We start from the raw sequence: 13,498 nt of genomic DNA, 5'->3' as shown, positions 1-13,498 counted from the left end.
TACTCCTTTTCTTCTTTATTTTAGAGCGCTGCTCGAGGTATTCCAATTCCTCTGCTGACAGATGCTCCCGCTTCCACGGGAAAAGAGCAGCCCCCGTTGAGCTGGGGGCTGAAAAGGCAAAGGCCACAGGAACCGGGCTAACAGCAGGAGTGGCAGTCCCACTGCCAGAGGGAGGGGGGGGGGGGAAGGAGGGTCAGGAGGGGCGGGAGGGGGCAAAACAGGAGCAGGAGGGCCAGGGGTGGGGGGGGACAAGGCAGGAGCAGGAGTGGGAGCGGGTAAAACTAAATCAGGAGGGCCAGGGGCGGGAGGTGGCAAAACAGGAGCAGGAGGGGGAGGGATAGTGGCAGGGGGGACGGACACAGGAGGTTTGCTCCTCCTGGGCGCAGGTTGAGGGGCAGGGGGGTTTGTTACAAGAACAGGGGGGAGAGGTCTCAGACCACCCCCACCCCTCCTATTCCTTTCAGGCCTAGGTTGCTGCTCCCCGGGAGGAGAGTCACCACCACCACGCGCAGCATCCCGGAGAAAAGCCGATGACCTGGGCCCAGGCTGCCCCACAGGGGCCATGCTGGCTTGAGGAGAACCAGAGGAAGGGGCTACAGAGGACAGGTTACCAACAGACTTGGATACCAAGATGGCGCCCCAGCTGGTCGCCTCGGTCACATGGCTCCCGTAACTAGGTAGCTCTTTCCATATGTTGCCTGAGTTCCCGGCAACATAAATTAGCTTAGAAGTCTGTTTTTGTTTTGTGTATTAGTATTAGTTTGAGGTATTTAGTTTTTAGCTATATTAGTTTTTAGTTTAGTTTTAGGTTCTGTCACGAGTGCAGCAGTCTCTGGCTGTACTGTACTCACCCGATGCCTCCTGCACGTGGTCCCACGCCGACCTTCTGCTCCACCGACAGCCGCCACTGCTCCTGTCTGCCTGCCGCTGCCTCGTCGGACTTCGTAGACTGCTGACCTCCAACCGAAACATCCAGGCTCCTGGTCTCCGCTGAAATCCTCTGGCTGTACTCACCGATGCCTGCACGTCGTCCCACGCCGGCCTTCTGCTCCATCGACAGCCGCCACTGCTCCGGTACTGCCTGCCGCTGCCTCATCGCTGACTGCGGACCCCCGCCGAAAATCCAGGCTCCTTGGGTCACTGCTGAAAACTCCTGCCCGCTGATCCGGCTTCGCACCCGATCCCAACTCTCAACACAGGGTCCTCTGCTTTGGGCCCCCGGACCACCGCCGCTGTAACTCCAGCCTCCTCGCTACCACGAGGTCCCACGTAGGCCCGCTGCCTCAGATCGCAACCGCATGTCCCACGAAGGTCCTCCACCTCGGATCACCACTGCACCGCTACTCCCATCTGGCCCGCCCGGCCCTCTCTCCTCCTCCACCCCTCGTGGCTGCATACCTCCAGCCGGATCTCCAGCATCTCGTCAGCATCGGAGAGAGCCTTCATTTTACCCCACAAGGCCACCCTGCTCACCGCGGGTCGGTGTAAGCAGAGACCAGCCTCCAGGACGACCAGCCTCCCCCTCCGGGGACACTTCTGCCAGCGGCTGCAGATCCTCCTGCCGGTGCCATCTTATCTAGGGTGAGTCTCACTGCTTGCACCCACTATCTTGTGCTTGCTCAGCCGCTGCTGCCTGCTCCATACCCTCTACCTATCACACCACCCACATACCATCTATCTCCATACTGGGTGGGCTGCCTGCTCCTAAATACCACCTCACCCATGTGGTGCTGCCTGCCATCCCATCCTCCTGTGCTGTGCTGCCTGCCTGCCACACCATCCCTCTGTGCTTAGCTGCCTGCCCCTCAAAATCCACTCGGGCTTCATACGGAGCTGTGCTGCCTGCCCCACTCCACCTACCCTGGCCATAGGCTACCTGCTCCATGCCATCTACTTGGGCCACATGCTGCGCGGGACAGACCGCTCCACATCACCTGCCAGGTCCATACCCGGCGCCGGGCCAGCCCGACGCCAAACGGGCCGCAGTCTGAGTCGAACTTTGCACCGTTCCTTGGGACCCCTCCCCCCCAGCCCCTCACCAGCTTCTCGACCATGCTGGGCTCCGCTGTCCTGCTTCACACGATCAGCCCGCGCCTCCCTCCGCCCTGTAACCAAGCACCACCCCACATCTGTGCCATGGGCTCTGTTCGGTCACAAATTACGCTATCCAGAGAAGCCCTCCTCAAATGGGAACCCCCAGACAGCCCCAAGCCTCCATGGGGCTCTCTCCTTTGGGGTGCGGTCACCGCCCACATCAAACACCTCACGTCCAAGCGAGCACCGAACAAACGCCGCCACAGAGGCAAGAGGGCTGGGGCCCTGGTTCGTCTCAAAAGGAAAGGACTACGCTCTCCCGTCCCTGCCATCCTACTTGCAAATGTCTGCTCACTCCCCAACAAACTGGACGAGTTGCTTCTCCTACTTGGTAGCAAACCCCAGATCAGTAAGAACACCCCTGTTCTCTGCTTCACTGAGACTTGGCTGAGCGACAGCACCCCTGACAACTCTCTACACGTACCAGGCTACAACCTCCTAAGAGCAGACCGGGACGCAGCCCTTTCTGGGAAAACGAGAGGTGGGGGCATCTGTTTTTATATCAACACCACCTGGTGCTCCAACATCACCACTCTCAACAAGACCTGTACCCCAGATGTTGAGTTTCTGGCCATAAATTGCAGGCCTCAATACTCCCCCAGGGAGTTCTCTTCCCTTATCCTCGTTGGGGTCTACATCCCTCCCGACGCATGCCCCAAGACTGCACTGCAAGCCCTTAGTGATTATATCTCGCGGTGGGAGACGTCCCTCCCTGAGGCTCTGATCATCATCCTGGGCGACTTTAACAAGGCGAACCTGAGACATGAGATGCCCCGCTACAGGCAACACATAACCTGCCCGACCAGACACGGTAACACCCTGGACCACTGCTACACGGTCCATAAGAACGCATACAAGGCCACCCGAGGTGCCCCTCTGGGAAACTCTGACCACAACACAATCCACCTGATCCCCACATACAGGCGGCTCCTGGAGACCTCAAAGCCCACTGTCAAAACCATCAAAAAATGGACAGCAGAAGCAAAACTGGAACTCCAAGCCTGTTTTGACTCCACCGACTGGACGACCCTGGAGGCACCCTCCCTTGATGAATGGGCCGAGAATGTCTCCTCCTACATCAGCTTCTGCGAAGAAGCGTGTATCCCATCCAAGACCTTCAGGATTTTCCCCAACAACAAGCCTTGGTTCAACGATAAGCTCCGCCGACTCCGGAAATGCAAAGAGGAAGCGCACAGGTCTGGCTCCCCTGAGAAATACAGAGAGGCCAGGTACGCCCTGAAAAGAGAACTGCGATTAGCAAAGAGGGCCTACTCCGATAAGCTGGAGCTCTGCCTCCAATCAAACAATACACGGGAGGTATGGAAGGGCCTGAGAGCTGCCACGAACCTTAAACCCGCACCTCAGTCTGTGACACCGAGCCTTCGGCTAGCGGAAGAGCTCAATGAGTTCTACTGTAGGTTCGAGCAACATCCAAACCTGCACGTGGACCAATCAGCCACGGCTAAGGTGACCTCCCCCTCGGACGAACTCGGTGCCCTGGCTCCTGTCGCTGTCCATGAATCAGAGGTTCTCCGGCACCTCCGTAAACTGAATCCCAGGAAGTCTTCTGGCCCAGATGGAGTGTCGTCGATCTGCCTGAGAACCTGTGCCGACCAGTTAGCCCCTGTGCTCACCTCCATATTCGAGCGGTCATTATCGGACGGTGCAGTACCCTCCTGTTTCAAGCGGTCCGCAATCGTACCAGTCCCCAAAAAATCCGGCAGCACTGAGCACAACAACTTCCGACCAGTGGCTCTAACTTCCAACATTATGAAGCTCCTTGAGCGGCTGGTCCTTGTCCACCTGAAGAAGTACACGGACGCTCACCTCGACCAGTTTCAATTTGCTTATAGAGCTAACAGATCCGTGGAGGACGCCATCAATGCCAGCCTGGCATACATCACAGAACACCTAGACAACCCTGCCTCCTATGCTAGGATCCTGTTTCTGGACTTTAGCTCGGCGTTCAATACGATCTGCCCGGACATCCTGCTCACCAATCTGATGCAGCTCGGAGTAGATCCCACCCTTCGAATATGGATCAAGGACTTCCTGACTAACAGGACGCAACAGGTGAAGCTTGGAAACTGCTACTCCAGTGTCAGAACCACCAACACAGGGGCTCCACAAGGCTGTGTACTGTCACCGCTATTGTTCTCCCTCTATACCAACAACTGTATATCATCCGCCGACTCTGTGAAAGTCATCAAATTTGCAGACGACACCACTATCATCGGCCTAATTGGCAGCAACGGAGAGCATGAGTACCGCGGCGAAGTTGAGAGAATCTGCAACTGGTGCAAAGACAATAACCTAGTTCTCAATGCCGCAAAGACTGTTGAACTAGTCGTAGACTTCAGGAGGAACCCTCCCCCCCTCCCACCTGTCCTCATTGGGGGTACCGAAGTCACTAGGGTTACATCCGTGCGGTTCCTCGGCACAACCCTCACTAACAATCTGAAATGGGGGCAGAACACTTCCAATATACAGAAGAAATCTCAGCAGAGATTGTTCTTCCTGCGACAACTGAAGAGATTCGGCATGCCCAGGGAACTGCTGACCAGTTTCTATACTGCCACTATAGAATCCATCCTCTGCTCCTCAATCATCGTCTGGCATGCGGGCGCAACGGCCAGCGACAAACACAAACTGCAGAGAGTCATAGCTGACGCAGAGAGAATCATCGGATCTCCTCTTCCACCTCTTGATCTCCTCCACTCCGCGAGGATGCTGAAGAGGGCCACCGTGATTTCCCGTGACCCCTCCCACCCAGGCAGCCGCTACTTCAAGCTCCTCCCCCTGGGCCGCCGCTACAGGACTATACCATGCAAAACCACCAGACGGAAAAACACCTTCTTTCCCAAAGCGGTTCTGCTGCTTAACTCCAACCTTCCCCCGGCGGGGCCGCCTACTGGCAGGCCCTAGCGGGGTCTCTCGGACAGTTCTCGCTGCTGCCTGCCCTCGCTCTCACTGCATGGAGTCTGTACTGGGGCCACCATCACCACCATTATTGTGACTATTAGTACTAGTAGTCTGCTCCTGCACGGCAGGAACTACTAACTGACGACCCAGTTTCTGTATGTATACCATTACCCAGTTTCTGTATGTATACCATTACCCAGTTTCTGTCATGTACAGCATTACTGCAGTTTTTCTAAATTGTCTGTGTCGTGTGTCTTGTACTATACTATGTTATGCCATGTGTACCACAATTAATTCCGAATACAGCGCTTGCTGTATTTGGCGAAATAAATCTGATTCTGATTCTGAGCTGGAACAGACTGGACGGGAACACTGGGGACTGACAATGGGACAGACTGGTTCTCCTCGTCCATACGAAACAGCATGGCCTTCCTGAGGTCCACAGGCATGGCGTTCCAGGAGGTCGGGCACTCCGTGTAGGGGTGGCCAAATTCAAAACAAAAATTACATTTGATCTTTTTGCAACTTCCTGAGGAATGCCCGAACTCCTGGCACCTACCACATCTGGGATTGGGGTAATTACTAGCCAGATGTCCCCTCTTGCCGCACCGGTTGCATGTTCTGGGCTGACCTGGGTAGTAGACGATGATCTTATCACGTCCTATCAGGGCGGACCGGGGAATATGGGTGACGACCCCCTCCTTAGTGTGGAGCTTGATCGCCACCTCATACTCCCCCCACCAGATACCCAGGTCGTCCAGAACCCGGTGCGGCGGGGACATCACATCTGCGTAGTGCTGGACCCAGGCCATCAAATCACGAACCGGGATGCTCTCATTTTGCACTACGATGTGAGCTCTCTTCTCGACAGACTGTCTGGAAAGAGGGAGGACTGTGAACCCACGCCACAAATTATTCACCGAGTCTTTCAGCCTCTCCTCCAGGAAACTCTCCATCCCATGCTGTGAGAGAAAGCTCACATCGTAGTACTGCGGAGGGTCCCCTGGAGCCAGGATCGCAAAAAGATCACAAGGCGTGAACCCCAGGTCGAGCAGATATTTTACAAACTCCCTTTTAGTGGGTATTGTAGAGCTATGTTCCCACTTGAGACGAACCACGTTCCGCCGACCTGGGGTGTAAGCCTCCGATTCTGTCTCCAGAGGAGCTAGGACTCTCCTCCCAGGGTTAGCAGCCCGAGCTGCCCTAGAATAAGACATGGGCTGCGCCTGAGGTGCACCCCGAGCTGAACCTGCCAGTTGAGCAAGGGCCCCTGGGTTGGAAGCTGGACCCAGGGCGGGAAAGCCCACCCAAGCCCACCCTCACTACGCTCACCAGCTCTGGCACTTCCGGCTCGGTAGCACCCCCACTGGCAACCTCCACCGCAGGACTCTCACTGGTTTCAACAACAATATCCGCTGGTGAAGCAGGGGACCTGGGAGCCTTGTACCTGGGGGCGTTTGGGCCCAGCCCAAAGATGGTCTCCATAAAGGTTTGCTTCCCTTTGAAGGAAAACGTTTTAATTAATTCGTTTTCCACCACAATTTTTCTACCATCAGCCCGGAATTCCATCTGAGGGCCACAATTTGGTTCACCCATGCCCACCAGATGAAGGCCATCAAAATTACTCCCCGGCTCCACCATACGAATAAGAGTTTCGTTAGTATGATCATCGATAATAATCAATCTAGTTTTTTCCAACCTATAGGTGAGATTTGCTGTCTTGAATTCAGTAATTATATCCTCCTTCACTACTGGAGGAGGCTCCAGATGTTTCTTTTTCTTTTTTTTCTTTTTACTTTCATCATCAGACTCAAAGTCTGAGTAAAGGTTCCTTTCAAACATAAAGTCTAGAGCACTCTTCCTAGACCTCTTTGGAATCTCTTCCTCTTTCTGTTTCTCAACCATCACTATCGCACCATCCTCCGCCTGATGGAGGGAGAAAGATTCTTTAACCCTCCCCTCCTTATTCGAAGAAGACACATTTTCCTTCCCTCCCACACCACCCTGTGGAGAAGACACACTTTCCTTCCCTCCCACACCACCTTGTGCGACCTTTCTACTAGGAAGACTGGAGGGAATTAGATCTGCATTCTCTGCTCCGCCCCCAGACAGATCCTCCTTCTCACCAGCTTCATTACCACACTTCTCTGCAGGCAATGTTTCCACAATCTTTGTACCAGGCAAACATGTCACATCTTGGCCACCGCCCATATTTAAATTTTCCTCCCTCCCATCCTCCTCCATTGAGGAAAGTTCAGTCTCTTCCACTTGAGAGATAGGAAGGTTTTTCTTCACCTTGCTTGTCTTACCCTTTCTCACAAACCCTCCCACCACAACCTTAGTAACTTTGCTAGATTTATTCTTTCCCTTTTTCTTAAGTTTCTTAAGTTTAGGTAAATTAGGTTTGGTCTCACCCATCTTCACCCTTTGGTTAGGTCCATGTTCGTCTTCCCTTTCAGACGGCTGGCCACCCTTAGCAAACAGATCCTGCTCGCTGTCTGGACACAGTTCCTGGGCCTCTTGACCTTCCTCTCCAGCTTTCTTTGGCTCTCCAGCCTCAGCAGCAGGTCCTAGGGCTTCCTGCCCACCTTCTGTAGCCACCACCTCCTCCATTTGCATTCCTTTCGCCTCCCTGGCCGCATTAGCAGCAACTTCCAGTTTCGGGGCCGCTAATAACGTCACTTCCGGTCGCGGCGGCGGCAATGACATCACTTCCTGTCGGCAAACCGGAAGTGGCTTCAGCGTGGTCCTGGCGTTCTCAGCAGACCCGGCGCCATCTTGGGAGACATCCACAGCATCAGGTAGGCTTTCCCCAGACCTCTGGGTGCACTTTTTACCCCCCGACTTTGCCCCAGACCCCACCAGGGACCCAGACAAGGGCACCATAGCAGGATCCAAAGCTCCATCCGGGGGGAGGTCAGTGCGGGCACCCGGGGAGGCCATCACAGCCCCATCAACCCCACCTTTAGGTGCTATAGAGGGGGGCACGGCCAGCAAGGCCTCAGCACCAGCAGTACCCACACCGCCATCCACTTCCTCACCAGAGGCCCCGGCAGCAGGAATGCTACCCAGACCCCCAGCAGCAAGGACAGCAGCACAGGCACCACCTGCACATTCCCGGGCACCCACCGCAGAGTCAGGTACTCCCCTCACAGCCACTCCATCATCCTTCAGGGCCATCAGACCCTCACTCCCTCTTCCTCCATCACTCCCAAACACCTCACCTTGCCCTGGTGTTATCGGCTGCGATGGTGCTGGGGAGGTATCGTCGTCCTCATCCTTGACCCAGGTAGGGATTCCCCTGGGGGTGCTCTGCTCCTCCACGATGGTACACTCCTCATCCTCCGAGTCAGAGTCTATGCCAGGTCGCAACATGCGTGCAAAACGCCTTTTGTGGCCCGGCTGCTCTGCGAGAGGGCCCCCTATTCTTTCCAGGCCAGCAAGTCTGGTCTTCTGGACCCAGATTTCACCCCTTAGGGCAACCAGCTCTTCATTTGTCTGCACAAACTCCGGCCTCCAGCTTATGCCAAACCTATGCTTGATAAGTTTGACATTTCTTTTCAGCTCTTGCAGGGTCTCGGTGCAGTCTTTGACTTCACGCTGCCACAGGATTACAATGTCTGCTAAGGACCCCTCGGATGGAGGGCTGTTATCCTCCTGGTAAGGTGTAGAAATAGGGGGTGTATAAGCTGGCCGCTCCATGCCTGGAGCGGCCAGTTAGAGCAGGAAAGCCCCTGCCCGGCAAGGCCCGGAGCAGGGACTTCAGGTCCAACAGTGCCCAGAAAGAAGGCTCCAAAATCAGCTTGAAAAGCAGCTTGAAGAGACCCCTCCTGGAAGTCAGGAGCAACACACTCACACTACTGCAGGGAATTTTTTTTTAATCAAAAACTTAAGGCATACAGGAAATAAATAAGGTAAAAAGTATGCTCATAAATCAGAGATAATACCATACAGCATACGATGTGATAAATAAAATTAAGAAGTATGCAACACAACAAGGGACAAAAATAACCAAGGAACAAATCTGTTCCAAATTACAATGCAGCAAAACAGTGCTATAAGTACAAACCATATTCTACATATGCAATAAAGGAAAAAAACATAAACACGAAGCTACAATGCCCCCTCACCTGCATCAGAACTCCCAACCGCCATCTCCTCCTCCTCTGAAGCGAGGGGAGAGGTAGTCAGGACTTCGAACCTGTTGGACAGGCTAAGGTCCACTTTGTCCTTTTGCCTCCTCTGTGTGATGGCCAATCTTTTGGCCTCCCTCTTTTCCTCAGGGGGGGCCCTGGACAGGGACTTAGCGCTACTACCCATTTTCTTCTTTATTTTAGAGCGCTGCTCGAGGTATTCCAATTCCTCTGCTGACAGATGCTCCCGCTTCCACGGGAAAAGAGCAGCCCCCGTTGAGCTGGGGGCTGAAAAGGCAAAGGCCACAGGAACCGGGCTAACAGCAGGAGTGGCAGTCCCACTGCCAAAGGGAGGGGGGGGGGAAGGAGGGTCAGGAGGGGCGGGAGGGGGCAAAACAGGAGCAGGAGGGCCAGGGGTGGGGGGGGACAAGGCAGGAGCAGGAGTGGGAGCGGGTAAAACTAAATCAGGAGGGCCAGGGGCGGGAGGTGGCAAAACAGGAGCAGGAGGGGGAGGGATAGTGGCAGGGGGGACGGACACAGGAGGTTTGCTCCTCCTGGGCGCAGGTTGAGGGGCAGGGGGGTTTGTTACAAGAACAGGGGGGAGAGGTCTCAGACCCCCACCCCTCCTATTCCTTTCAGGCCTAGGTTGCTGCTCCCCGGGGGGAGAGTCACCACCACCATGCGCAGCATCCCGGAGAAAAGCCGATGACCTGGGCCCAGGCTGCCCCACAGGGGCCATGCTGGCTTGAGGAGAACCAGAGGAAGGGGCTACAGAGGACAGGTTAACAACAGACTTGGATACATTAGGAGCTGGAACAGACTGGACGGGAACACTGGGGGCTGACAATGGGACAGACTGGTTCTCCTCGTCCATACGAACCAGCATGGCCTTCCTGAGGTCCACAGGCATGGCGTTCCAGGAGGTCGGGCACTCCGTGTAGGGGTGGCCAAATTCAAAACAAAAATTACATTTGATCTTTTTGCAACTCCCTGAGGAATGCCCGAACTCCTGGCACCTACCACATCTGGGATTGGGGCAATTACTAGCCAGATGTCCCCTCTTGTCGCACCGGTTGCATGTTCTGGGCTGACCTGGGTAGTAGACGATGATCTTATCACGTCCTATCAGGGCGGACCGGGGAATATGGGTGACGACCCCCTCCTTAGTGTGGAGCTTGATCGCCACCTCATACTCCCCCCACCAGATACCCAGGTCGTCCAGAACCCGGTGCGGCGGGGACATCACATCTGCGTAGTGCTGGACCCAGGCCAGGGGTGCAGCTAAGGTTTTTGTGGCCCCAAGCGGACTGCAGGCCGAGGCCCACAACCTGCGGCGCGCGAAGCGCGCCGCGCCGAAAAAAGGGGTGTGTTCATTGCGCGGGAAAGTGGGCGTGACATGACATGTGGGTGGAGCCAGGGTGTGGCCATGACATGTGAGTGGAGCCAACTGCATGATGCTTACATGTCAATATGGACCAAAAAAACAAAACAAACATTTCAATGTAGAAAGCGGTAGACTTTACCCCCCCCCCCCCCCCCCCCCTAAAAAAGAAAAAAAAATACATAAACAAAAAATACATAAGTAGGACATTAGACTATGGTAGGGATTAAATGGGGAGCTCCTCTGAGAGCAGTCAGTGACATGGCTATGTACTTTGTAAAGTGCTGCACAAGAGGTCACGGCGGTAGTAATGCACTAGCACAGAACGCTGTGATATGCAGGAGCAAACACGGCCAAGCATGCACAACAGAGCACACAGCCAGCCCGGTACACCAGCCCCAAGCATGATCGCAGCCAACAGTACAGGTGCTAAGGTACGTCAGTGCGGCGCGCGTAGCGCGCCGCTGCAAAAAAATGGGCATGGTCATGACATCATGTGAGCGGGGCTAACATAGGTAACGCATAACAGTGAGGCGGCAGGCCAGAGTTTCCTCCCACAACAGTTAGGCAAAGTTACTCTAATGATGGGTACACACTGAGATTTTCTGGTCGATTTACTGTCAGATGGATTATTTCCAACATGTTCGATTTGCTTTCCGATCGATTTCATATTAAAGTGCACGGAAATCGATCGGAAAATGCTCGGAAAACAATCGAAAAGCAAATCGGACATGTTGGAAATAATCCATCTGACAGTAAATCGACCAGAAAATCTCATAGTGTGTACCCAGCATAAGGCTCCCTGCACACTGCAAATCCGATTTGCGATTCCAATTTTCCCTGAATGCTAGCAACAGAATAACGCAGAAAAAACAGCATGCAGTAACGATTAAAAATCGGAATCACATGCAGTGTGCAGGGAGCCTAAGAGTAATTAGACATGCCACAAACTATAAGGAAGCAGTGTTTCTGCCATGATGTGGTGAGAAAGAAGATTTGCATCATGGATGCGCAGATGATAAATCAGCAGAAACTGCTATTTATTAGCATACCATTTAGTAATCATGAGATGACAAAAGAATGTCAAATGCTGCAACAATGATCCCAAAGCAGCAAATGTAGCCAACTATGACCATCAAGTAATAAATGCAGCAACCATTACCTCTGACATATAAACTGCAACAACCGTTACCTCCGACACATCAAATGCAAGAACCATTACCTCTGACACATGATATGCAACAACCAGGGCTGTGGAGTCGGTACAAAAATCTTCCGATTCAGACTCCTCAGTTTATGAAACCACGACTCCCGACTCCAACTCCGACTCCGGGTACCCAAAATGGCTCTGACTCCGACTCCTTAGTCTAATACTTAACAGGGCTGTGGATTTTGTACAAAAATCATCCGACTCCTGACTCCGACTCCTCAGTTTATGAAATCAACGACTCCAACTCCAGGTGCCCAAAATTGCCCCGACTCCTCGACTCCGACTCCATAGCCCTGGCAACAACCCCTACTTCTCACACATGGTATGCAAAAACCTTACTTCCGACACATAATAAGCAACAACTATTACCTCCAATCAGTGGCGGCTCCAGGAAATTTTTTTAGGGGGTGCTATGCAGGTGCTGGACCAATTTCCGGGGGAGCTGACGACCTGCGGCGCGCGAAGCGCGCCGCGCCAAAAATGGGTGTGGCCACAACCTGCGGCGCGCGAAGCGCGCCGCGGCGAAGAAATGGGCGTGGTCATGACCGGATGAGGGCGGGGCTAACTGTAATTTAAAGTGAACCCAGGGTGAGAGTGATATGGTGGCTGCCATATTTATTTCCTTTTAAACAATACTAGTTGCCTGGCAGCCCTGCTGATCTATTTGGCTGTAGTAGTGAACTGAATTACACCAGAAACAAGCCATGCAGCTAATCTTGTCAGTTCTGACAATATTGTCAGAAACCCCTGACCTGCTGCATGCTTGTTCAGGGTCTATGGTTGAAAGAATAAGAGGCAGAGGACCAGCACGGCAGCCAGGCAACTGGTATTGCTTAAAGGGAGATAAATATGGCAGCCTCAATATTATTCTCACCTCGGGTTCCCTTTAAAAGTGCAACGCAAAGACAGAGGGCCCAAGTTTTGGTGACCCTTTTCCCAGAAAATTCACATAATTGTGCAGGTTTTCTCAAGAAAATACACGTAATGTGAGCAGATTTTAACAAAAAACACGTCCAATGACCCCAATATGCACAATCGTTATCAGATATGGCCCCAATATGCACAATCGTTATCAGATATGGCCCCAATATGCACAATCGTTATCAGATATGGCCCCAATATGCACAATCGTTATCAGATATAGCCCCAATATGCACAATCGGTAGCAGATATGACCCCAATATGCACAATCGTTAGCAGATATGACCCCAATATGCACAATCGTTATCAGATATGGCCCCAATATGCACAATCGTTATCAGATATGGCCCCAATATGCACAATCGGTAGCAGATATGGTCCCAATATGCACAATCGGTAGCAGATATGGTCCCAATATGCACAATCGGTAGCAGATATGGTCCCAATATGCACAATCGGTGGCAGATATGGTCCCAATATGCACAATCGGTGGCAGATATGGTCCCAATATGCACAATCGGTGGCAGATATGGTCCCAATATGCACAATCGGTGGCAGATATGGTCCCAATATGCACAATCGGTGGCAGATATGGTCCCAATATGCACAATCGGTGGCAGATATGGTCCCAATATGCACAATCGGTGGCAGATATGGTCCCAATATGCACAATCGGTGGCAGATATGGTCCCAATATGCACAATCGGTGGCAGATATGGTCCCAATATGCACAATCGGTGGCAGATATGGTCCCAATATGCACAATCGGTGGCAGATATGGTCCCAATATGCACAATCGGTGGCAGATATGGTCCCAATATGCACAATCGGTGGCAG

At 53.3% G+C, this 13,498-nt stretch overlaps 1 protein-coding gene across 1 annotated transcript in view; it reads right to left on the bottom strand.

Moving 5' to 3' along the window:
* Positions 1–13,498, bottom strand: part of LOC137537023 (uncharacterized) — a 213,715-nt gene that overhangs the window by 29,712 nt on the left and 170,505 nt on the right. The window contains 5 exon segments of the mRNA XM_068259179.1: positions 2,646–3,024; positions 3,115–3,301; positions 5,401–6,242; positions 6,349–8,720; positions 9,147–9,437. Coding sequence (XP_068115280.1) covers positions 2,646–3,024; positions 3,115–3,301; positions 5,401–6,242; positions 6,349–8,720; positions 9,147–9,437 — 4,071 coding nt within the window.

The sequence above is a fragment of the Hyperolius riggenbachi genome, chromosome 10 (assembly GCF_040937935.1).
Source record: "Hyperolius riggenbachi isolate aHypRig1 chromosome 10, aHypRig1.pri, whole genome shotgun sequence".
Classification (NCBI taxonomy): Eukaryota; Metazoa; Chordata; class Amphibia; order Anura; family Hyperoliidae; genus Hyperolius; species Hyperolius riggenbachi.
Note: the sequence above shows the minus strand (reverse complement) of the source record. Positions and strands in the feature narration are given on the sequence as shown.